Source organism: Lontra canadensis, unplaced genomic scaffold (assembly GCF_010015895.1).
Source record: "Lontra canadensis isolate GAN:19392208 unplaced genomic scaffold, GSC_riverotter_1.0 scaffold102, whole genome shotgun sequence".
NCBI lineage: Eukaryota > Metazoa > Chordata > Mammalia > Carnivora > Mustelidae > Lontra > Lontra canadensis.
The window spans coordinates 1,712,611-1,740,231 of record NW_022631096.1 but is presented as its reverse complement, the minus strand read 5'-3'; the positions used below and the strand labels follow the sequence as shown (position 1 = coordinate 1,740,231).

Sequence of the window (27,621 nt, the reverse complement as noted above, 5' to 3'; positions counted from 1 at the left end):
ATCATGTTTATTTTTATTTAAAAATGTATTAAATCTAGGAGTGCCCGGGAGGCTCAGTCAGCTAACAGGTCATGATCCTAGAGTTGAGCCCTGTGTAGGGCTGCTTCCTGTTCAGCCTAGAGTCTGCTTCTTCCTCTGCCCCTTCCAACCTCCTCCCACCCTCTGCACCTGTGGCCTTTCTTGTGCATGTTTTTTTCTTGCTCTCAAATAAAATCCTTAAGGAAAACAAAAATGAATGCATTAAATCTATAAGAAATTCTTCATTCTGTAGAGCCTTATCTACTCCACTCAGGTCATTAGAACCATGGGTATTTGACAATAATAAACTAGATCATCTCCTTTAAAAAAAAAAAAAGAATTTTTAAAAGATGTTTTTAATTACTTTTTTTTTTTTTAAAGTCTGCAAGCTGGACTGAACCCCCTCTCCAATTACATTCTCCCCACCCCAGATGGGAGGTTCCACCACACAGCGTTTTCAGTGCTTTGTGCTGGACACGGGAATGAGTCTATAGCAAGGCCAGAGTGTTTTTGCAAATTTCCTGCTGATGCTCATACAAGACTCACTGACTACTGTTAACTGTGCTTTGTCCGGAGAAAAATGTGCCTGCCCTCCACACCTGAACATTCCAACGCACAGAACGTAGAACTGACACTTGGCCTCTTTCCAACAGGATGAAATAACTACGAAACTTCTTAGGAAACTTTAAATAATTACCATGTATTTTCCAGAGCAATCAATATTTCTTTTCACAAGTCAATGACTGTATGTTAATCATCAGTTTGGGGTTAGCAAGGGGAAAAATAAATAAATAACACAGGTCCCTTTACCCCACCACTATTAATCCCTTCACCCCACCAGTATTAACTGCAGCAGGTGACACTTTCAGATACATAATTTAAATAGGGTAACAAAACAAAAATGTAGCAAATCTAAACTTACAGGGTAACCCTCCAGATAGTGTAACATAGTAAATATAAGAGGTGGGGTTTTCATTTACCATTCTGTGTTCAGTTGGACTAACTGAAAATGTTAATCTCTTATTGTTTTTGGCAACTTTCTTTATTCTAAAAATCAAGTCATGAATTTCAGGAATTCAGCAAGCAAAGCCTCATCTGTGCATAAAACACTGTATCTAAAAAGAAGAAAAATCAACCAGTGTCCTAATCCCTTGGGAAAAAAATATAGACAGCCAAAGTCTCAAAACCAAAATGACTGAGAAGTAACCAAGAAGCATGCACCCTTCTCATTTGGCCTGTGATTCACCTCACCTTTCTTTCAGTCCTGAAGGGCTTTCCAAGGGCATCATCCTTAGATGAAACAAAGCATTCCAAAAAGGCACGGGCATTCACATGAAGCACTTTTCACAGGGACAGCAAGAACAAGTCTTACATTTCATGAATGAATAAGCTGTAATGAAGCATTTCTGTCTGTCCTTAAATAAAATTTCAAATAGCTGATGGCGCGTGGGATGGCAATCAGAGAGCGTTAAATGACCACGACGATGAGAAAACTAATAGGAAAGCCAAACTTCCCTATGTTTTAGTTAGAAAATAAATTCTATGAAGACCTAGAATTTTACTTCAATTGAAAACTCTTCATTGAGATGTTCTTAAAATCACAGATTGACAACCAACAAACAGAGGTCTGGGGTTGCTTGAGAGCGTCTAGTTATTCCTCATGTAAGGACTATGTATTTTAAAAAAAAATGTTTTTAACTTCAGTTAACTTTGCCTTTGAATACATCTCAGAGGTTCTTTTAACTTCCTGAAGGATTTAGCCAGTCATATCCAACCTGAATAATGCTTTCTATATATGGGATTCTGTAATTAACACAGATCTCTGATTTCCATAAAGCCAACCTACATTTGGTTACTTTAAAAAACAGGGAAAACTTTGTTAACTTCTGCAAGAAACTACTTTACTCCCTCCAACTTAGGTAAGAAGCATGGCGCTCTCTCCTAAAAAAGAACACAATGGCAGACCCTGTTCTGTCTGGTAGGTAGGCTGCACCATCAACACATCCAAGTTCACCGTGTGCATTTGTAGACAGGGGTCCATTTCTAAGCAACCAGGCTGGAGGAATCTGTTGCTATAAGGAAATCTACTTCCCTTAGTTAAACAGTCTAATTGTAATGTCACAAAAACCCCAAATTAATCAAATCCCTACTCTAAATTCTTTGACTCTCTGACTCACTTTTAACAATCCCTAAAGCTTGAATTCAAATATGTACAGGAAGTAAGCACTGGAAGCATTGGGGGAAAAAAGCCCTAAAGAGCTGTAATCAACCAACTGTTCCATTAAAACAGACAACCACTGTCTGGTTTAGAAAAATAATGGATTTCTTACTTCCAGATGATTAAAGATGCATCCATTCAGTACGGCGCCTTTAGAATGAGTCCCCCAAGGCAAGTAAGGCAGAAAGTTTGTGTACCATAATTATTTGTGAATCCTCTTCCCTACCCAAATTTGGAAGAAACCATGTAGAGATTGTTTTGTCTCCATACCTCCTCCCATCTTCATCATTTTACCAGTAAATTGGACTCTAAAATATCAGTTTTTGTAAGTTACTGCAATTATAAGTATGCAATATGAAGCAAATAAAAATAAAATATTACTGGATTTCTCAATGAGGATTCTTTTTTCCCAAGGGCTCAATAAAATTACCTCAGTATATTGAAATCAATGTACTAACCTCATAATATCTGGGCCTATATTATAATTTTAATATTTAACTCTTAGATTCATTGCCTAAATCATCAAAACTTTTTTTTTTTTTTAAGCTGTTATTTGCCCAATTACGTTTTGAATAGAAACCTGTGTGTTTTACCTGCTTCATATTCTTTCCTGGGTCCTTCCCTTAATAGCTGTCAAGAACTGCTTATTGCCCGATAAAAGATCTTTGATAATTTGTTCTGAAATCATCCCATGAATAAGATAATTTGTCTCAATTCAATCACTGTGCTGCTGAGTACATATATTAGCTATGGAACTTGGGTCATATCAATTCACAAGGACCACTTAGGGAAGAAAAAGAGAAGAAACTGTATTCTTGGTTGTAACAGTAAAAATTACTTTTTTTTAATTACTTTACTCTAGTTGACATGCTCATTATATTTTAGCTTCACATGTACAACAGTGACTTGACCATTTCTATGCTTACCACACTAAGTGCAGTCACTGTCACCATTCAACATTGTTACAATATCACTTGACTATATTCCTTATGCTGCGCTTTTCATCTCCATGACTAATTTTATAACCGGACATGTGTACCTCTTTACCTCATTTTTAATCCCATTTATTATTTGGAAACCCTCACAGCAGCTCAAATTAGAAATTCAGACTAAACAGAGGCTTTTTTGAACAGTAGCTAACCGAGTGAAATAAAAAGCCTCCATTTTCACAGGTCTTCCCCAAAGGACCTTTCTCTGGCACACATGAGACACCTATTTTTTTTAAAAAAAGACAAGTTAAAGAAATAAGCCTTACGAGGTCACTGGGTACAAAAATAAAACAAACAAACAAACAAAAAAAACCAAAAAAAAACTAGGCAAATCAGAATATGGTCTCAAAAAGCTGGTTTATAAAAAATAAGAATTTTCAAACACACAACCAGACACCTAACTAACAACCACCATTTCAATTATGACAGTTCCCTGAACGAAGCAAGTTTTTTCACCAAAAACACTGGCCCCTTTCTAGTTTCTTATTCTTAAATCTAAACAGTTACTGTCAGCAAGAATGCAGTGGGATGAACATTCTCAAACTGCTAATGAGACTTTTGTTTCTGCATAAAAATGCAGCAGTTTGTTTTGTATCAGAAAAAGCTTTTTAAATTTTTATTTTCTCTGACCCGGTAATTCTGCTTCCTGAAATTTATGTGAGGGCAAAACAGAAACACACCAACAAGGAAACAATTTAAATGTTCTAAATTGGGTGTTATTCTAAATAATAAAGTTTTTCTCTCTCTGATGACATTCCATATAATCAAGAATCACGTTCCATAAGAATACTTAAGAATCGTAAAAAGCTGTGGATATGTTAAAAGGATGTCAACATTATATGTGCACCATGTATTTACTTTTTTTTTTTTTTTAATCTAGTATCTGGAGATGTAGAGGGGGATGTGTGTGTGTGTGTACAGTACACACAATTTAACAAAACTTCTAGGGTGCTCTGGACAGTAGAATTTTAAGAAGTTTCTTCCTTCTTTATATAATAGTCTACATTTTCCCAGACTTCTACAGTGGTGATATATTGTTTTATTGGAAAATAAAGCTCATTTTAGAATGTGGGTTAGGTCTCTGCCCATTTTGCCCAAATGCCTGAACAGAAAATCAACTCTTCAAAGAAAAAAATTCAACATTATATAATCATTTTCAAACTCCCCTTCCATGACCTTTAATGGGACTTCTAAAGCTAACAGAATCCCCAGCAGGAAATAAAGCTGCTGTGGAAGGGATGCACCCACAGAGACAGGGCAGGGCACGCTGTCAGTGGCTTTGGCAACAATTTCCTTTTATTATTCCTTCGCTCCCAAGTGCTTTTCAATTCCAGGAGAAGCCTGAGGAAGTTAATAGGTCCTTAATACGGGCTCTGCTGCCCGAACGGATTCCTGTTCACAAGGTAATAGTTGCGACCCCCACGGGGCCCTTTCACACGGGCTTTAGCAACCCCCCCCCCCCCCCGCAGTGAGGCGGCCCCAGGGCATCTCTGTTTTCCAAAGACCAGGCTGTGACCTAATCAATGGGGTCCCCAGCAAGACAATCCCTACATTCAACAGTTCTGAAGAAAGGAACAGGGATGGGGAAAGAGTTCAGGCTTTACAGAGGAATGCTATTTACCTGTCACAGTGATGGTTCACCCTACAGGGGTTTAAGGGGGAAAAAAAAGGAAGAAGGAAAGAAAAAAAAGAAAAAACCTCCAGGCGTTTCAGCAGACTTCTGGCCAGCAGCACAAAATAAACATATTTACTTAAGCTTCATTCACAACTTTTGATGTGAAACTGTGGAAGCCCAAATGGAAACAGGTAGATCCGTGATCTCCAAGGGCGGGAGTGTGAGGACATAGTAGATTTTAAGAGTCTGTGTCCATTAAAATGCCAATAAAAATGGTCATGACTAGAATAAATACGACTGCAAAAGTCATCTCGGTGTGCACGTCCCAAAATTTACACAGAAAATTCCAAAATCTAAAAATATGACTTTTTAACTCAGAAAAGGACAACATCAAAACAACACAAAGAGCAAGTTTACGTAAGAGGGACTTCTCTTGACTGCCCATATTTCCAAAGAGAAGTATAAAAAATAAGGGCTTTGAATTTCTTATACAGGTTAACAATTCTGTAAACCCACAAGAACTTATCTGTTAATGACTGAAGGCTGCTTTCACTTGGAAATGGCAGACTGCATCTAATCAATTCTTTTGGAAAATAACTGCAAATTTGTCTTGAGACATGATACTTTCAGAAAAAGATTTATATCTCATAGGTCAAATCAAATTAGATTTTCCACCAACCCCAAATATGCCTGCAAAAAAAGCAATATGAATGGGCAAATTAAATAACAGATGTATATCCTGGAAAACAAAAAAGGCACTTGATTCACTCGGAATTTTATAAAAGCTATCACTGGACAATTTTTAAATTGAAAACAAAATTCTAATTTGAAATTAACTGTTAGGTTGTTTTCCGACATCCATTAACACAAAGCAAGAGAGAGCCCGAGTCAAATGATTGCAAAATGAGTTTCCATCTGCCTCTGACACTAGTTTAACATCACAAGAATTGCTTTACTGTAATATTTTAAAAGCCATGCCAGGATCTAGGCCATCAGCATCTTTGACAAAGAAATTTTCTGCAACACCAGCATAATGCGTTTCTAACATCCTCAGTGAATGCCATTAGAAGAGGGTATCTGCCTCCCACCAGAACTGAACGCAACATGCAAAATCACTTAACCCTTTCCACCTCCCCATCCCGCAAGGGCACGCCAGCCAGTCTTGCCAGAAGGGACAGACCACGGGGGCCACCACCTCACCCAGGTGACTGAACCTCGCTTTTCATCCACAAATATTCTTTAAAGCGGCTGAATTCTACACAGATCTCTAAACCTCTGCTGTGGTAATGGACACTGGAAATGGGGCTAGTCCAAATTGAGAGGTGTTCCTAAATGCAAGATACACACGGATTTAAAGATGTCACGTGAATACAAGAATGTAAAAGATCTCATTAGTACTTTTCTATGTTGATTTCAGATTGAAATGACCCTCTTCCATCTGCTGGATTAAATAAAATTTATTATTAAAATTAACCTCATCTGTTTCCTCTTTAGAGTGGCGACTACAGTATTTAAAATTACATATGTGGACGGTATTACTGAGCAGTGCTGCTTTAACCTGTTAGCACAACTCCTTTGGAGATTTGGAAAATAAAAAGCAAAAGTAAACACTGGAAGAATTTATACAATTGTGCTAATATAAACTGAAAATCAGCTCACGTTTTCACATGGATACTCGTATCTAACAGAATCTAAACAATGGAATACTTCCAATAAACGTTTTTACAGTACATTCTGGGACAGGAAGTGTTTTGTTGTGTTTCTTTTCATGTATACAGGTTATACGGTTTAGGTACCTATAATTCAGGATCATCTCTAATTCCAAAACAGAATTTATGACTGTCACTCTCTAAGATCACTGGTCTTCTGTAGTCTATATTCAAGATTCACTATTTATTAAAGTATCAAATTTTAGGTCAGCACCTCTAGATTAGGTTTCTCATGAAACCTGTATTTCTGTTACAGAATCTCTATTTCATCCCATGAAAGAATTTTACTTTTTTTAAGATTTATTTGAGAGAGCATGCGCACACAGCAGGGAGGGAGAGAATCTTTAAGCAGACTCCTAAGCCCCAGGCAGAGCTCAGTCAGGATCCTGACATCATGACCTGAGCAGAAACCAAGAGCTGGTCACTTAACTGACTGAGCCACCCAGGCAACCCCTCATGAGAGAGTTTATTAGAAACTTGACCGTTTCAATAATGATCACTGAACTCTCTTAAGCAGTAAACAACGGCAAACACTTACGCTTTACTGAGGTCGCTTGTTTTTCTCATCTCTAACAGCGATTTTTACTTGCTTTTCTAATGTCTTTGAGGTTAAAAAAAAAAAAAAAAACTAACTGGGGTTTCCTTATATCTTCTCTAAATGAACCCTGTGAAAGATACAAGTTTCCTTTTCCACATACAAGTCAATGTGTTCAAAGACATTAACTCTTCCAAAATTCCCAGACAGAAACGTTAGAATATTTAGTGCATCAGTATAATTAGGAATTTCTGCTTCAAATCCTGTGATTTCTATTTCAACTCATCACAGAGCCTTATTTCCTATTTATTCTGTTGCAAATATGTCCCCTAACAAATCTCATACAAGCCAAATTTAACACATAACAGTAAGCAGCACTACAAAATGCATCTTTATTTTTAATACATTGCCATTGAAGCTGAAACTCAGCAGAGACAACAGGGATGTGTATGAAGCCCAAAGACACCAAAGCAACACTGGTGTTCTCCCTCTATTCCTGTTTCTATCTTCACCTTCACGTTCCCCAAATCTTCCACCTCCTTCTCATGCCATTTCCCCCACATCTTTCCTCTTCTAAGAAAAAGCAATAAATGAGTGAAATAATTTGTGACAAATTAATTAACAAGAAAGGTGGTACTAACGAGCAAAAACAGGATCCAGAAGCAGAAAGCCATGGTGGAGAACTCCCTGCTGCCTTCTACTCCTTAACCCACCTCTTCCTTCTGCATTAAAATGCAGTTCAAGAACTGGGATCCTCCCAGGGGCAAGAAACTTAAGAACTCTTTGTGATAGAAACTGAGATAGAGAAGGAAGAGAGGGCTACTATCTAGATATCCGCCAGACCTCATGCAATCCTCCTGGTATCTCTTAAAGGTCTAGCTTAAGTAGAAACGTATTAAAAATAACTTGAAAAAGTACTTTAATACTAGTAAATGTTTTAACAGCATTAAGAATCTGAATATATAGCTGAGTAAGGTGTAAATTTTTTAAGACACCACAGATATTTTCCCCATTTTCAAAATCCTTTAAATTCTTGTGCACATTTTATATCCAAAAGGAATGTCCTCATCAAAGGGGAAAAAAAAATCAGATAAAGTATCTCTACAGTAGAATAAAAAATGAACCCCAAACTTTGTAACTCCTCCCGTCAAGACGGGCAGCCTATTTTCTTACCTGCTGAATCACCTTATGCGGACGACAGGATGGGGGAAAGGAGTATGTAGGAGTTCTGAACCTAGGCCATGAGATCTAGCTACTTCTCTTGTCCAGCTCTTGGAAGCCTGACATCCATCCAGGCTAGGCAGCTGAACAATGACAGACACAGGCCCCAGGAGCCCCTGCCTGCAGCCAACATCCAGCCAACTCCCAGAAGCCAAGCCACCAAGTTTATCAGCAAAGGACCTTATGGGAACAAATCCAGCTGAAACTAGCAAAGGACAAACCCAGCGTGGGTCCAGCCCAAATTGCCAACCAAATGAACTGTAACCCAAATAAATGGTGGCTGTTTAAAGCTGCTACATTTTAGGGCAGTTTATTTCCCAAAAGAGGCTAAATAATACAATTCTCTCTAAAATTTCCTCCACAGTGCTTATTATCAGCCCATATAGAGTAAAAGTTACAACTGAGCTTTGGACATCTCTGCACAAAACCCATCAAGTTTTCTAATCTCCCTCATCTAATGTAGAACCTAGCCATCATCTCCCCATTTGTGTAATTCTCACCTGTTCTCAGGTGTCCAGTGTGCCTCCTCAAACAGATCTCTACCCAAATATGCAGAGAGAACTTCCACAAAGGTTTTCAGACCTTCCTTTAGTCACCCAAAGAATTCTTTATAAATTAGAAAGACAGAATTAACCTAAGAAGCTACTGCTGTCTATTCACATGGATGAAAGGTTCACAGAATTAGAGACCAGGGTAACAAAGGCAGACGAAGGCCAAGCAAAAGTTTTTTTTAAAATTTGCTATTCAGATGCATTCCTTTATGTGAGAAAAATACTCTTAGTTTTCGCATACTTTATTCTCCTTCAAACAGCCTCATCACTGGATTTCCCTTAATTCAAGTAGGCTTTAAAAGAAGGGTCTGCTTATCTGTAAATAGCACCCCATCAGCAGAAACAACAAAAGACTTAAAATAAACACAAATAGCTTTTTAAAAGGTTACATTTATACCGCTCAATTTAATCCAGGAAATGGACAGTTTCAAAGACTCTGTGAATCTCTAGAGGTAATTACTTCTTTGAAGCTTTAGGAAATTCACCAATAGTGATAATAACAAAAATAGATCCTACTAATCTGAGAGTTTTTCAAAAGTTGAAAATTTTGCCATATAATGTATAATGTAAATGGATATTCATCTATTATACTTAGAAGTAGGGGCGACTGGGTGACTCAGGCGGTTGGGCAGCTGCCTTTGGCTCAGGTCATGATCCCAGGGTTCTGGGACTGAGTCCCACCTCGGGCTCTCTGCTCAGCCAGGAGTCTGCTTCTCGTATTTCCTCTACTGCTGAATCACCTTATGCAGAGGACAACAAGCTTATCAGCAAGGGACCCTCCCCTTCCCGCGTGCTCTCGCCAGAGCACCTGTGCGCGCTCTAAGTGGATAAATAAAATTTAAAAAAAAAAAAAAAAAAGGAAGTATTTTCCATTCCAGGGGATGCTAGAGGCAATAGCCCACTCCACAGCCCAACAAAACAGCAAGGCCTCACCCACTATTTTGCACCTGAAACGTCACAGATTTTAAGATTTTTAACTCTAGGCTTTGGTACTCAATCTGACATATTAAGTTGTTTCCTCATAGAATGAAATATAAACAAAAGGAAACTGCACTGCTACTGAAGTGTTATGGATGTTGTTGTAATTTTCTTGTTTTTAGCTACTTCAGAGGTACAGAACGAGAGGGCATTTGAAAGGCAAGAGCAGTTTTAACCGCATTGAAAGAACAGGCAGTCCTTAGGCACGTACAACACTTCGACTGGATACAGAAAGGAAATTCTAATTGGGAGTAGAGAACAAATTTAAAACGTCTTTCCCAGTAATAGTTACTTATGGGTTTCCTTTTAATATTCTGGAATAATCGAACTCACGTTCAAATTGGACCCATCCGTCAAGTGCTAGCTGGGGGCCTCCCACACACGTGCCAGGAACAGTTCCAGGGACCAGCAATCTAGAGCAAAACAAAACAAAGTCCCTACCTATGCTCATAAGGCTTAGATTGTGGAAGAAAATGACCAAAGCAGATTTTTAATATGCTAAAATCACTCTTGACATACACTACATGTAAAACACCACTGAAAAAATTATGAGCCTTAATTTATAAAACTTTATATTCTGTAGATGTGATGATCCTTAGTTTGACTTATTTTAAAAATCAACAGCACTGAGCTAATTAAAACCAAACATGGGTATTATTCATGTTCATGCTTTCCCAATCAGCTTTCATCTTCTACATGAGGCTCACACACTATCAAGAAAAGATACTTTTTTTTTTTTTAAAGATTTTATTTATTTATTTGACAGAGATCACAGGTAGGCAGAGAGGCAGGCAGAGAGAGGAAGTGAGGCAGGCTCCCTGCTGAGCAGAGAGCCCGATGTGGGGCTCCATCCCAGGACCCTGGGATCATGACCTGAGCCGAAGGCAGAGGCTTTAACCTACTGAGCCACCCAGGCGCCCCAAGAAAAGACACTTCTGGGAAAAAAAAAAAAAAAAAAAAAAAAAAGTATTTAGATCAAGCCTTTAAAAGAAACTGAGTTCTACTCTGATGCTTCACCCAACAAACTAACTCAGTATTACACAGCAAATTCATCTTTTTTCCATTAAAAATGTAAACACCTTCAGCTGAGCAAAAGATCAAAAGAACAACATTATGTGACAAACTTTTCCTGGGTTTATCAAAAGATGAACATCACTGAGTAAGTATTTACTAAATACCAGCTTTGTGCCTAGCACTGTCAGCGGACAAAGAAAGATGTCTGGGACTGCCTGATGTCAAGCAGCTTTAAGAGTAAAGGTGCAAATAAAAATATTAAGAATTAAAAGCAAATGAATTTCAGAGGAACTTTTTTTTTTTTTAAGATTTTATTTATTTATTTGACAGAGAGAGATCACAAGCAGGCAGAGAGGCAGGCAGAGAGGAGGAAGCAGGCTCCCTGCTGAGCAGAGAGCCCGATGAGGGGCTCGATCCCAGGACCCTGAGATCATGACCCGAGCCGAAGGCAGCGGCTTAACCCACTGAGCCACCCAGGCGCCCCTCAGAGGAACTTTTAACTAAGAATTTACAGTGGGACTGCTTTAAAACACTTTAAAGTTAACCCAACTTTAAAGTCATTTTCCAAAGAGCTGTTCTTGCTTTCAACTAACCAAATGTCTTCAACTTACGAAAAAGAAAACGTAACTTCCTGAAAGATTCCAGAATAACTGTTTACAAAGACTCATTTCCATGGGTCAAAAAACATACTGACTTGAAGGGATAGGAGTATAATTCGCAGATCAGAACATTTTGCCACATATACATTTATTCCATCTGTCACTATAAAGTTGTTCACCGCTCCTTTTACAATAGGAGAAAACCTCCTTTTCATTATGAGAAGAGCACCTGTTAACAGATAATAAGCATTATCTTTCATTTTTTTCTTTTGTACGGAATAAGGGACTCTTGAAACAAAACTAAAATGGTTTATTAATTCCCAAATTCTCTGATTTTTGAAGCCCATTTAAATAAAATCCAGTCTGAGAAGAAAGTTAACGTTATGATTAGAAGTCTGACAGATTATTCTACCTTAATAAATAAAAGCATGCTAGCGGAGCAGCAGAGGTTTCCATGGTAAACTGCCAACACAGGAGATCAGATCCTGGCCTAGAGGGCTGCTTCACTTAAAAATAGATGTATTATTAAAAAAAAAAAAAAGATATATTGTGTATTGTGTGTACTGCAATTATTTTACTATAATTGTCTTGTCACTTACACAGGAGACCAGGCTGATGACACAGGTTTGTAAAGAACTACAGGCCACCGCATCACTTGGAGGCGACAGAGTGTTCTGAATCATCTCAAGCACCCACCCAAGTATACAGGAAAGTGGCTGCTACTCATCTACCGTACACTGGATCTACCTTATTTATAAAACAGCAATGACACCCACTGTGGAATAAGCACATGTTAGACTAAAAGCCATGAAGTGTATACAAAGAGGTGCAGCTGTTGAGCCTTTTTCAAATGCCTGTCACTACGACAGTCACTGTTGTCATTACCATTACCATCACCACCACCACCACCACCACCACCACCACCACCACCACCACCACCATTCTCCTTGCTATCTGATGCTCCTTCAAGAGAACTCATGAGGACTGGCAGCCCTGGAACTCCCAGAACAGAGAGAGATAAACCCAGAAATCCCGGGACATGAAGATTCAGCTCTTCTTAAGCCTCCCGCTACGACAACCTAATTGCAGTCTCTGAAGACAGAATGTACAGTTTTCCACAGATTTTCAGAGGTTCCTATGATGTCAGAACTATTAAGACCCAGTGCCTGGAAGTCTAGAAATGGCAGGAGGTAAAGGAAAGGTTTCCCTCAACCTTAGGAGTACCATCATTAAAGTGGTACAATCGGTTTGTTTGTCGTGCAAACAAGGGCTACACGTGGCCCTGTCGGCCACTGCGCTTAGGAGAGGCTAGAAAAGGAGACAAGACTACTCTGTCCTTGAGTTCTGGGAGACAGACAAGAAAGAGATAAACACCACCCTGACATGTGACAGAAGAACATACAGAAAGTGCTCCTGGAACAAAGCAGACTACCTGTTCCAAGAGAGGCAACAACGGCTTGAGAGGCCGACCTAACCGATGTTTACTGGGTGCCTCTTTTGTGAGTCCAGTGGTTAAAGATTTAGCATCCACACACACAAGAAGCTCACAATTTAGGGGAAAAAAGGACAAATACATATTCAAACAAGAGTGATACTTACAGTAATATATATTTAAAAAAAAAAGACATACAAAAAAAGAAGAAAAATGAGCTCCCTAAGGAGAAGGCTTGTCAGGAGATATTTATTATGCAGTCAGGGTTAATAAGAGCCCATCTAGTGGTCAATGTGTCACCCGAAGGCAGGGAGACAGGACACAATGGGGCAGAGCAGGGCGGGGAGGGCCTGGCTCCATCTGGCTGAAGCAGAGGGGACGGATGGAAGCCAAGGAGAGAACACGGACTAGTGGCAGAGGGAGGCATGTCAGCCTACATTGAAAACTTCGGGCTTTATGGAAGGGAGACACCAAATGGTTTTAAAAAAGATCTAATGAGAGACAGAAGGCCCCTGTTTCAAGAATCAGGTCTGTATTACCACAATACCCTCAAAGCCCACTTCAAACCACATCAATCTTTATTATACCACTTTTCACACACACACATACACACACACACACACACACGAAGACTGCACAATTCAATGGCACGAGGTCAGTATGTACCATCATCCCCATCACTCATCATATCTTTAGAATTTCATACAGGCCCTACATGAACACAGCATATTACCGTCTAATTTTACTCACGAATTATTGGGACGATCTAGGGAGATAACTTAGTAAAAGAACTTGAAAACAGTGCTGGTTCACAACAAGCATCCAATTAATGTGACCTATCATTACATACAGATGATGACAGAAAAAGCTCGGGCACCTGGGTGGCTCAGTCGGGTAAGCCACTGCCTTTGGCTCAGGTCATGATCCTGGAGTCCTGGGATCGAGCCCCACATCAGGCCCCCTACTCAGTGGAGAGTCTGCTTCTCCCTTTGACCCTCTCCACTCTCAAGCTCTCTCTCTCTCAAATAAATCTTTAAAAAAAGAAAAAGTTCATCAGTAGTCCAAAGATAATACGGGTTAAATAACCACAAATGAGAAATAATTCTAATTATTTCTAATAAGGAAACTACGGAAACGAATAATTTCTAATAAAGAAACTACGGAAACCGCTAGGTAACTTTTTTCAGAAAGAAGAAAAAAACAATCATTGACGCTGAAACTAAAAAGACGACAATCCTGACAAATCTCTTCAGACAGGTCGGCTCACTCAGCCATGCAGAAGCCCCGCCATGCAGCGGGTTCCGCACCCTCCTCAGTTTTTCCGGAGCGGCCACCGTGTCACCCGCAAGGCAACTTCACTGGGCAGGCTGCCCCAGCAAGTGCAGGTGTGAAGAGTTCCCTGGACCTCCTGTCTGCCGTTACACCGGGGACCTGCCAATTCAGCAAGTACAGGCATGTACCTGTGAAGAGGAAGCTTTCCAAGCCCATTTATTCCCGGGAACAAAGATATGAAAGACTGTGCTCCATGGCATGCTGTCTTGGGCAGGATACACTACTTATAACCAACATTGCTTGACTTCTTTTAAAAAGTGCCATGAAGGTAACTGCAAAACAACAGTGTACAACATACAAGCAAACAGATAATAAAATCCTGACAAACCCAGCCTTACGAATGAAAATAACCCACAAACTGGGACGCCTGGGTGGCTCGGTTGGTTAAGCCGCTGCCTTCGGCTCAGGTCATGATCCCAGGGTCCTGGGATCTAGTCCTGCACTGGGCTCCCACATCGGGCTCCCTGTCCAGCAGGGAGCCTGCTTCTCTCTCTGCCTCTGCCTGCCACTCTGCCTGCTTATGCTGTCTCTCTGACAAATAAAAAATCTTTTAAAATCTTAAAAAAAACAACCCACAAAATCAAAACAACAGGAGCTCAATGGTTAAAAACCAAAATCCAACAAGGGACAAAACACTAAAATGTTTTAAGATCCACTCAATTTCCATAATTGGGCAAGGTATGCAATAGGAGGAAAAACAAAAACAAAAACAAAAACAAAAAAAAAACCAGGCCAGATATTAGCCGAGCATTAGATGTCTACACACAGAGGCCACTCATCAAGTTATGAACACTCAAGTCTTCAGCAAGTCTTGGAACATAAAAATTGTCCCTTGTCAAGAGGGCTGAGAAGGAGAACAAGTTCACTGGCACAAACCAAATGGCCAGTGAGGACAGATGCTGAAGCCAAGACCTGCAATGAGGACAAGGCCAGAGAACAAGGACTATCAGGACCGTGATTCAGTGGAGAAATGGGGGACTGTTAAGTTAACGTCAGCTATTCATTCCGTGGGTTAAAATTAGTTTTAAAGGTTAGCCAGGACCCTAACAACCATCTAAAACACTGTTTCAATGAGAAAAAGTTCCAATTAACATCCTGTACAGTTCACACAGCAGCATTTTTATTTATGAGATGACTGGACCTTCACAATTATAAACCAGTCCGTCTTCACTAGGGAAAACTCACTGTCTGTACTCAGCACGAGTCCCCCACTACTAACCACTTCACTGGAATAATCTTAAATTGCTTAAATGCCACCCTACATATTTCTAAAATCCTATTCACTTCAATGCTAAAGACCAATACATCACCTTGAGAAAAAATGGTGGAAGAAGACTGTTAGAGTCAATACTCCTTCAAGACCAAGTCTCAAATCTAGGATTCAGGTCTCCAGCCAGCTCCACTCAACCCAGTTCAGCCCAGAATCCCACCCCACTAGTTTTTGGGGGCAACTGGGTGGCTCACCATTAAGTGTCTGCCTTCAGCTCAGGTCATGATCTCAGGGTCCTGGGATCGAGCCCCACATCAGGCTCCCTGCCTCTCCCTATGCCCCTCCCACTGTGCTCTCATAAATAAATCTTCAACTAGTGGTTTTCAAATGGGCTCCCTGAGGGCATCTCCAGATCACTCTGTAAAGGGTGAGAGGCAGTGAAGTGTAGTGTTGGCAGGCCAGCTGGTTCTGCTACTTAGTACCCAAGTGGTCCTAAGCAAATGACTTCACTTCTCTGTGAATGTCCCCTCACCAATAACACCGGGATAGCTACCTATCTGGTAGTTGTGACAACTAAATTAATGGAAACACAGAGTGCTTGGAACAGCCGCCGGTGGTGACAGTTGTCTGTGGTTTATTCTAGGACGCCCTTCATCCTTATCATCATCATCACCGAAAGCACAGAGCATATTTTCAGTTGTTTCTACTCCATCCTGGATCTGGTCCATACACATCCTTTAGGATTATATAAAGGCAATGCAGAGCTCCCCCCACATTCTGCAGAATACCACCTGTATCTCAGCCCCAAGAGATTTACAACCCAACTCCTCCCCCAACCAGTACTCAATCAGGACCTCAAGCACCAACTTGCTCAGTATCATACATGTAACTAAATAGAAGCGGATCCTGTTTTCTCTTAAAACAAAATGAACTTCTTTAGGATTCCTAATTAGATTCTATTTTCACCTTAACATCCTCCAGCTTCAGAGGAGGAACCTACCCCTGACAGAAATGACATGCCCTCCCTGCCTGGACTCAGACAGACATACAGACAGACAGACACACACACACACACACACAATTAGATTCTATTTTCACCTTAACATCCTCCAGCTTCAGAGGAGGAACCTACCCCTGACAGAAATGACATGCCCTCCCTGCCTGGACTCAGACACACTCAGACACACACACACACACACGCGCACGCCCGCGCAGACTGTTACTCCTAAACCCAGCAACAGCACATTATCATCACATAATTTCTGCCAAGCCCTGATTTTCATTCTCACTGTGGCTAAGAAGTCGGTTCCTTTTCTGTTCAACTTCTTGAGGAAGAGAACAAAAAGAACAAGACAGGAGCCACTGCATAGGAGACAGGAAGGAGATGCCCACACCAAAGCCCCTCCAGCGACAAATCTGTGGCCTCCCTCACGCGGCCTCCCCCCAGTCCCTGTTCCAGTCCGTGCTGCCAGACACTCTAGACGCAGCTCCAGCAGTGGGAACGGGTCCCTCCACAGACACCACACTCCTCAGAACCGCCCAGCTGTTAGCCATCTTACAGACTTTTTGGTCCCAACACTTGAGGTCATTAATATCATTCTTTGCATTCTATGTCCTGTCATGCCAGCAGGCCCTAGGAAAAAAACCTAGGCTATATGCATGATACCCTACTTTAAGTTGGGAAAGTGTTTTGTCTTAACTGGAGTAATTAAGATAATTAAAATATTCAGACTTCTGCCAGATCAGAAATAAGCCCCGGAAACATCTGCCCTCTCACTGAGGTCAACAATAAGGTTAGCCTGGATTGAGGGGTGCCTGGGTGGCTCACTGGGTTGAGCCTCTGCCTTGGGCTCAGGTCATGATCTCAGGGTCCTGTGACAGGGCCCCCGCATCGGGCTCTCTGCTCAGTGGGGGGGCCTGCTTCTCCTTCTCTCTCTCTCTCTGCCTCTCTGCCTATTTGTGATCTCTCCGTCAAATAAATAAATAAAATCTTAAAAAAAAAAAAAAAAAGTTAGCCTGGATTGAAATTCCCTTCTGGTCCCACTATACAAATCTGTTCCTTCTGTATCCCCTAACCAAGGAGAGCCAGGAGCCAGTCCCCAGATAGGTAATCCAGGAACCAAGCAGTAACACTCCCTCGTGGTGTGAATGCAACCATGGACTCTTGTGCCTCTTTTCCCTCCCATACTTCATTATCTTGTTGTAACAGCTGTACTTCCACATTAATTCCACATTAATTCTTCCCAAGTCTTTTCACCAAAATGTAAATTTCAATTCTGAAACCACAACTGGGATTCTAAGAGCAACACGGCATTAGTAAATTTAGAAATTTGTAAGTTTAGAAAATTGCTCTTATCTTAATGAAAAACATGGTCTCCCCAAATAAGTAGAGAAGTGTAAGTGGAAAAGGGCAACCCTCTTACTGGGATGCATTATACTAACAGCCAAAAAATGTACCAGAGTACTCTAGACCAATGAAAACATACTTAAGGCATCTCATTACAATACATACATCAGGGGACTAGACCCCAATTACCAACAATTAAAAAAAAAAAAGAAATCTTTTGGCCAAGCATGTTTCTAGGCATTACCTTAGGTTAAAGGCCAACAAGAAGCTGCACCTTTTTACTGATGCTCAAGTAATAATTAACTTGATGTGAACCTATCGGCCAGGAACACCAAGCTGAATTCATTCCCGAAATCTGCAAGAGGGATCCTCCAGATTCTGTTCTGCTCAACTCTAAAGCTGACAACAAAGCAACTGGGCGCATACGTGAACTGAAAATGGGGGTGAATGCTGAGAAGCAAAAAGTCGGACAAATGAAAATCTAAATGTGAAATTACACATGCTTCAGAGATCTTCTACTAACATTTGTTAGATCTGCTTTATGACCAACCCTGTAGATTTTTCAGGAGACAAAAGGGAGGGGATGATTTTAATAAGAGCCCTGGAGATTGGCTCTCTAACAAGACCTATTTCCCAAATCGTTTTTCACCGAACCTCCAAACCCAAAACAGACGAGCCATCATGTGGGCACAGATTTGTCAGGACAGTTCACCAACATCCAGAGGCCACTCCAGGGAAAGCATGTGACACAGTGAGAGATTATCAGAGGAGTCAAATGACAATCACCCCCACGCAGGGATTCCATTTACCTCCTTGCAAAGCCAATTAGCAAAATATGTACAAAATGCAGAGCTAACAGGAGTGTAACATTTGCCTACATATTTTAGGTTGTTCATAGAATTTCTAGTTAAAAAAAAAAACTAAAGAACTACTTTTCAGGGGATGTTTCAAATTTAAGTAGTTTTTTTAAGAACAGGACCATAAAAATAGTAAGAACTAAATTCAGATTGCTGATTATATTCTCTGTTCTATGAAAAGAATGCAAATGATACACCTATTTGACAATGCTGAAATAGGTACAATACCCAGAAAACTTACTTATATTACTCAACCAACACTATTGTTTAAAGTTAAGTCAAAGGCAAAAAGCAAACAGTTAAGTGGGCAAGTTCATGGTCCTACACAGGCCCTCCCTTGGCAATTAGCCCAGTACAACATGTTACACTAGAAAACAAAGTAACAGCATGAAAGAAACAGGGAATAAACAGCATCTGAAGTTCTAGAAAGCTGCTATTAAAGCTGACCTGAGCCAGGCCATCTTCAACTCATGCTGACTTCATGTCCTATGGGCGCCCCCGCCTGTGTTCCTGAACTTCTACTTTTCTTCATCTGACGGGTACCTCTCCACACTTTTGACCTGCACTAGGAATTCGTTAGACAAACCCTCAGAAAAGAACATACCTAATTTTACTATTTCTACTGCACCAAACATACTGACTTTTCCTGAAAGAATTCTGTACCACAACACCAACTGTCTTGCCAAGAGTCTCTAAAATAACTTGGGCTGATAATTCTATTGCCAAAAACACATCTTACAATGTGTAACAGGCCAATGTGTAAATACTACTCGATAATTTTGATTCAATTCCAGAAAAACAGATAAACATTAATCTACTGTGTTATTAAGTACATTTTTCTGTAAAGTCAAAGACTACACAATAGATGACCAAGAATTTCCAACTTTGCACCTTCAAATCTCAGTATTTATAGAGATACTCAACAGTTTCTTACATACTCACCAACCCCACTGCCCAGTCTCACTTCCTCCCCTCATCCCCCTCTAAGTACCACCAGGAAGCTCTGACACCGCCATTCAGCTCTGAAAACTACTATAGATTTCAGAACACGGACCTGTTTGGTTGGTTGTTTCCCCTTTTTTCCAATCTCTTAAATTTATAGGCAAAAAAATACTCATTTCTAAATGAGTCTTTAGAAAGCAACAAAAGTGGTGCCTGGGTAGCTCAGTGGGTTAAGTGGCTAACTCTTGACTCCAGCTTGGGGAGCCCCACACCAAGCTCTGTGCTGAGCATGGAACCCGCTTGAGGTTCTCTCTCCCTTGCCCCTGTTCATATGTGCTCTCGATCTCTTTAAAAAATAATACATACACATATAAAAAGCAACAACAAAAAAAAAGCAATTTTCTAAACTTACAAATTTCCCCTTGAAAGAAAAACCCAAAAGGCAGTGCTCACATAATTTAATTCATCAGGTAATGTAAAGTAAGACTATGGTTCTATTTTCTGTCTCAACTTTAACTTGTACCAATTCTTTTTAGGCTTTCAAGAGCAAAAAGGAAAAAAGGAAAAAAAAAAGGTAGGAATAATGGTCTTTAGGAAATTCACAAACATAGTCATTGTTTCAGCTGCAGTTCTTTAAATTTTGGGTATCTTGCATGTACCTGAAAATTCAAATTAATACTGGATAGTATGATATATATATATATATATATATATATATATATATATATATATATATATATATAAATAAAAATTTCTCTTTAGGTGAGTGACTAAAAGAAAACAGCATAACCAACAGCAGTCAGTTAAACTATTATTTAAAAATCTGGCTCTAGCAGCCATCTTCTGACCCCAGGGGTGAGCACCTCGTCTCAGCTGGGCCACTGGAGACCCACGCTGAGCACCAACCCTACTCCCCTGTCCCTATGTCATCCCCTGCCCCTGCCCCTGCAGTCCCACCTCTGCTCCAACAAGATGAGAGATATGATGGTGAACCAGGAGAAGCTGGCCAAACAGTGAACACAAATGCACATCGGTGGGAGAAGACATGCTCGTCAAAAGAAGGTAGTTCACAGAACAGCTACAGCAGATAATAAAAAAAAACAACTTCCATTTTGCTTGAAGAAGTTAGAGGGAAACACGATTTCCAGTATGAAAGGAGTGACTGTGCTCAGAAACCAAGGAGCAGGGATGCGGCTGGCCACTGCTGCCATGCAGGCCTACCCCGCAGAAAACACTCGCGGTAACCACGCTGAGACATAGCCAAGACAGAAACACTACCCGGCATCTCAAAGCAACTAGGTGCAGATGGTCTGACCAGTCCAAGAAGACGGGCTGCCGCTCTGCCCACACAACCTGCAGATGGCAAAGCCCCACTTACTGCTGGAGACCAGGGTAACGGGGACATTCCAGATCGTGTGCCAGTTAAGAACAAAGCAAAGTGAAAGGAGTCAACTTCTAAAGAAAACAGAACCTGAGGAAGTTACTGACAAAGGCTATCATGTATGAGCACTCCTTTTTAAAATGTGGTTCTGGGGTCCAATAAAATCTAGAGCCCCAAAGTCCAAGCCCCGCGGACATGCAGCTCTTTTCAGTTTTTGCTTAGACACAATTCATTCTTTGCAGCTAATTATGCTGAAGAAGCTGGGAATAATGTTTGAAACAAGGCTAATAAAATTCTTTGCCTAGTATACAGTTTTATTTTTTAGGCCATGGAGACTAATTTGTACATAAAAGCAAAGTGGTTTATAGAAAGCTAATCATGGCCCCATCATACAGCTGACAATCTCATGAAATCTGATTAAAGATTATAAATGGCAGTATAATGTAAAAAAAAATAAAAATGTGGTATTGTATACATTACCCTGAAATTAAAAAGTTAAAAAAAAAAACCCAAAAAGAAAAAGTAAATCTCTAGAAACTAAAAGAATAAGTAAAAAATGAAAAATAAATAAAAATCTGGTATTTTAGATGAGTGGCATATAATCCATAGATACATCTAACACAGGTGAGTGGTATATAACTCATTAGAAAAAGAATCCCTTTAATAAGCAAAAGTACATTAAAATATAATAGCCTCCAAAATAACTGATTTCTAGGATAATTACATGGTTCTTGTACTTTATACATATTAGATGTACACATGGTTGTTGGGGTGGGTGTTAAGAATTTACTTGTGGTATTACTGAATATAAACTTAAATTTTCAATGTATTAAGAAAAGCATCTTTTTTAGAACAGATATGTTCACAAAGGAAACATCAAGATTAATAAACTGAACTCCATCTAGGGCAGTTCACCTAGCCCTGTGATTACTACCCAGTTTCCTTCTATTTCCACTATCATTCTCAGAGGGCAGGACGTTCAAAGCCAAAATAATCATTAATTTACTCATATGTCAGTTTAACACTTAATGAGCAGTTTCTACATGCCTGATACTTCTTGCGAGGGCTAAGGACAGAAAACACAGGCGCTAAAAGCCTCTCCTGGAAGGTGGTATGGGGCTGATTGTGTCCCCCAAAATTCATGTGTTCAAGTCCCAATTCCCAGTACCTCAAAACATGATTTGGAGATAAGAACTTAAGAGAGAAATAAAATGAGGTCATCAGAGTGGTCCCTAATCCAACAGGACTGGTGTCCTTATATGAGATCAGGACCCAGACACACACAGGGAAGACAATGTGAAGACAGAGGGAGAAGACAAGCCAAGGAGAAAAGACTCCAAGAAAACCATGCCCACACCTCCAACTCCGACTTCTAGCCTCCTGAACTGTGACACCACCAGTGTCTGTGGTTTAAGCCACCCCATCTGTGCACTCTGCTACAGCAAGCCCTCTCCATCAGGGAGACGGACCCATAACTCTAGTGTCTGTGAAAAGCAGCTACATTAGAGATCTGCACAAAGTACGAAACAATACACACTCTAGCCTAAACTGGCTGTCTTGAATATTCTGGTTTTAGGCTCTTACTCCAGGTGGAAGAGTCCCATAACAAAGCATTCCTACCATCTCTAAGACACGAACAGACTCTCTAACACGTGCTGGGAAGACTTCACATGTTATTTCACTTTATCGCCCACTCATCTTGCAGGCATTTTGAGTAAGCCCATCTCAGAGATGTTTCAGAGAAGATAACTAACTTGTCAAGATCACCCTGAAGAGCCAAGTTCCCTCCATGCAACACGGCCCTGCCCTGCTTCTGATCCTCAAAAAAAACCTGGAGGACCTCCTAAGGATAGCAGCCCACATCATGGAAGTTTCAGCAGAGCGTTCTCTGTGCACTGTGTTGTCTCCTAGGGGTACAGTAATCTCTGAGAGGTGTGCTGGGTAGTGCGAGGGGCTGTTCTAAGTCTGCAAAGAGTCTGGAAGGGTTTCTCAAAGTTACAGCAAAACCACAATCAGGCCTCTGATAAAACAGAGCACAAACTAAAAGATCAGTATCAGTGGTGATGATGACACTTTTCTCCTGGTTTCTTTTTGTTTTGTTTCATTTTTTTGTTTGACTCATTTTATGCCAAGTCATTCAGGTTCCTTAATTCCAAACTCATTGCTTACTACACAGAGAGACACCTATAGAAGGACAAAAAGCATGCGATGTGTACCCTGACAGAGATCAACGATAAAGCAGCTAGCACCAGGCAGAAATTTCCTTTAGGCAAACCAGAGTAGTAAGAACATATTTACCTGTTTCTTCATCTATTTTGAAAACACCAACACCAGAACCATCTCTAATGGAATAGCGGATCTCCCCATCTCGTCCTGTGTCCTCATCATGAGCAGATACTGTCAATATGGAGGAACCAATAGGGACATCTTCTTTCACGACACCCTTCTCCACGAAGCTGGAAAACACTGGTGGGTGTAAGTTCTCGTTCACATCAATGACCTCCACTTCAACATAGCAAGTGGAAGACAGAGAAACTGGCTTCCCTTTGTCTTTGGCCCTCATGGTGAGATTATAGACTTGCTTCTTCTCAAAGTCCAAATGGTGTACAATTCTGACCGCTCCGCTGAGTTTATCCACATCAAAGTGTCCTTCTCCATGGTCCAGAAGACTGTATCTCACTTGGCTAGACTGGCCCAAGTCAGGATCATAGGCCTCCAACCACATGATTATGGTTCCTTCCGGAAGGTCCTCTCGAACTTTCACACGGTAATTAGGGGGGATGAATCTAGGTGGGTTGTCATTAACATCCTCTAAGGATACCTTCAAAAGCACAGTGGAAAACAACTGGGGCTCTTCTCGGGCTTGATCCCTGGCCTCAATCTTTAAGTAATGCACATGCTGTACTTCTCGATCCAACGGGTACACGATTTTAACAACTCCCGTCATGCTGTCAATGGAAAATTTATCTGTGTCTGTCAGAATAGAGTAGATCACATGTCCATTGGGCCCTAAATCTTTATCTGTGGCTTCAACCTGGATGATTTCACTATTCAGCTCCTTGTCCTCGCTCACTTCAACAAAATAGCTCTCCTGCAAAAACTCTGGGGGATTATCATTGGCATCCAGAACTCGGATGTCTAGGAGACGCCAAGCAGCCTTCTGTGGTATACCAAGGTCAGAGACTGTAATGTTCAGGGTGTACTTATCTGTTGTTTCACGGTCAAGTGGTGATAAAATTTTTAGCACTCCAGTTTCCATGTCGATAATGAAGCAACTGTCCTCATTTCCTCCAGAAATAGCATAGACCAGTTTTCCATTGAAGCCAGTGTCAAGGTCAGTAGCATTCATGAAAATTACGTTGGAACCCACCCGATGGTTTTCTTTTACTTCAATGCCAGTTGGAAGGGTGCTTCTGAACTGAGGCGCATGCGCGTTGACAGAGTGGGAATCGAAGAAAATATCCTCGGCCTCTCCCTGACTGTGTAACTTATTTGCCTGCAGGAGCTTCTCCGCCAGCATTTTGGCAACGCCGGTCTCTTCACACTGCAAGTGCACTGGCTTGCGCCTGGCAGCCACGGTTAGGTTGATGTATAACGGGGCGGCGAAATTTTCTCCATCGGTAGCTGTGATTCTCAGGCTCTGAAAGGACACCCTGGTCCCCACGCCATCCAGGAGCGACTGCTTCAGGGACAACACCCCAGAGTTGGGGTTTAAGCTAAACAGATCTAGATCATTTCCAGCTTCAATCTGGTATTGGACCAACTGAAGTTCATCGGCATCGATGGCGGAGACTGTGGTTATCTGCTCCCCGACACCTAGATCCCTGGGAATCGTCCCCTCACAGTTGATTTTCTCAAACAAGGGTGTGTTGTCATTCAAGTTATTCAGAGTCACCGTGGCAAGGACTTCAACTTCCCGGCGGTACGGCAAGCCCCAGTCTGATGCTCGGATCCTCAGAGTATAAATTCGAGGCATCAGTTCGTAGTCCAAGTCTTCTGAAGTGCTCACAGCACCAGTGAAATGGTTAATGACAAACGGCACGTGATTTAAGTTTGCAATGCTGTAGGTCACATACCCGTTCTCACCCTCGTCAGGGTCTACCGCACTCACGCTCAAGACCATCGTCCCAATGGGCACATTCTCATCAAAAGAGGCTTTGTAAGCAGTCTGGGTAAATTCAGGGGGATTGCTATTCGCACTTAAGACTTTAACCAAGACTCTGGTGGAGGCTCTTCTATCACTTGTTGTTACCTCGAGTTCAAAATGGGATGCCTGCTGTCTTTTAATTGGTTCTAAAATGGAAATGAGACCAGTGTTGGGATTTAAACTGAATTTAGCTTTTCCGGGTGTACTTTTAAAAACATACCTCAAATGAGAGTAACAAGGAGTGACTTTCACCATGACCACAGGTGTATTGGAAGGAGCAAATTCACTGATCTCCGCTCTATAAACATCTTTTTCAAACTTGACCGGGCCGGCTTTGAACTGAGGAGAAGTAACACGAATGACTTTTACGGAAGAGAACTGGGGAGGAGTCCCTTTATCTTTAGCCTGCAGTGTCAGATTATAGCCAAAAGGATGACTGTCCCAGTCGATGGCACCCACTGCTTTGACTTTATATTCTTTGCTCCCCGGGGAGGACCTCACTGTTCTAAACTGTTGAAGGAGGTCGCCGGCCACAATGCTTAAGGAAGCTATTTCCCCGTTGGGACCCTGATCGCAGTCCTCCACGGTTACGATGGCATACGTTGGGTCCTTGTCCAGCTCTGACGGGGACAGCGTCACCGCAGTTATGACAGGAGCACACCCGTTGGCCTGCTCCACGTGGACGGTCAGCTTGGCCATGCTGCTGATACCACTGCTTCCGTACAGTTTCATCCCACGGTCCACAGCAAGAATCTCCATTTCATAAAGCCTGGTCTCTGCATAATCGAGTCTACCAGTTAAAACTACCACACCGCTGGTTGGGTGAATTGCAAACATGTCTGTTCGGTCTTTGAAACTGTAGTAAAACTCTCCATTGGTTCCTATGTCTGCATCCGTGGCACTGACTCTTGCAATGCTGGTCCTTATAGCTGTGTTTTCAGGCAAGGAAACACTGTAGGAGGTGGGTGAGAAGAGAGGTCTCAAGTCATTTGTATCCAGCACTTGTACCCTGACCTTTGCTCGGGCTTCAGCGTTAGTATTTTTTTCAATGGCTTTGACTATCAGGGTGTAATGGTCTTTCACTTCTCTATTCAAAATAGCTGTATTTCCTCCTTTGGTCCTTATTCTTAAGAAGCAAAAGTCCCCAAGAATGTACTCTTCAGCTTTGAAAAGGTTTTCGTTGTCTCCGGAGACAATTTTGTACCGTAGCTCCCAAGATGGATCTGTAAGGTAAATACCCATCTTCACAGGATGCCCCACATAGGTTTTCGCTGCAGAGTTCTCGTGCACCGTGACATTGTACTGGAAATGTGTAAACTGGAGAGGCATCTGGGCAAGTGTTTGGCTTCCGTCACCATCGTCAAAATGCTGGAGGAGGAGGAGAAGAAGCGGAAGCAAGACCAGGGGTCTCCCCATCGCTTATCCCTCAGGAACCTAAAACAGAACAAAGAAGTAAGAATCAAGACCTCAAAGAAATGAAACAAACAATGTAAATTTGTTCTGTTAGTTTGTCTGGGACCTTACATCTTAATAAAGTATTGTATATCTGTATGAAGCGTAAATAAATGTAATAGTTATTAGGTTTTTCCCTGTTTTCCAGGTATCAATTACCTCTAACATGTCTGGAATTACTAGGTTTAGGAGAATCTTTTTCTCATTCTTAGATTCAAGTTAAAGAATCGTAAGGCGCGTCAAAGACTGCCAACTATTAACAACTAAGTTGTATTCTGATATTTAAATCTTCAAGACAAATTGTTAACAAAGGGAGACATCAAACATTTTTTAGGTTTACTCATACACAATAAATTTAATGCCCCAAACCTCACAAATTTAATGCCACTATAGTACCCTAAGCTCAAGAAGCTTTGAACAATTAATTTAGGACAAAAACTCTAAAAGGTGGTTTCCTATGACCTCCCATAATGACATAATGTAATCTCCTTTCAAAATTTATCCTGAAATTATTTCTTTATAAGAGTAATTAACTTCACTCCCTACAAAATTTAAGGGTTTATTGTCTTGCTTAGCACTACATAACTACTTAAGGGTATTAAAATAATTATAAAATAATTACATCATTTTGATACTGAGGTCACTTTTAAAACAACATGAGTCAAAAAAAGAGTCCACTTACAAATGGGAAACCAGTAGCTTAATGTCAAAGAGAACTTTTCCTAAGTCAGCAAAGCAAATTTCACCAACCACGTCAATGTGTTCTCACCACTGCTGTCAACGACCCGTGTTCACTACTGAAAACAAGACATGCACATACGCACACAGCTAAAGCTTCTAAGCTAAACACATGGAGAGGGCCCGATCAAGGCGGCAAGAAGGCGGGCGCTGTAGGAAGGTCAGAGAGTGAGATGGAAGGCAAGGGGGCATTTGAGACAGGACTGCCTTTAACGCAGGAAGGCAGGAAGGCCACTGGGCTGGCCTACTGGGTGAGCAGAACAATTATTTTCAGACCGACTGCTCCTCTACATGCCAACAAATTCACCGTGCAAATCAAGAGAGCCTCACAAAACA

General features: G+C 41.0%; 1 protein-coding gene across 3 annotated transcripts in view; it reads right to left on the bottom strand.

Annotated features, from left to right (window-relative positions):
- FAT1 (FAT atypical cadherin 1) overlaps window positions 1–27,621 on the bottom strand; it is a 125,133-nt gene that overhangs the window by 84,344 nt on the left and 13,168 nt on the right. For all 3 annotated transcript variants that reach the window (XM_032838150.1, XM_032838153.1, XM_032838151.1), the window contains exon 2: window positions 23,247–26,529. In XM_032838150.1, the coding sequence (XP_032694041.1) occupies window positions 23,247–26,511 (3,265 nt within the window). In that variant the 5' untranslated portion in view covers window positions 26,512–26,529. The remainder of the gene's footprint in view (window positions 1–23,246; window positions 26,530–27,621) is intronic.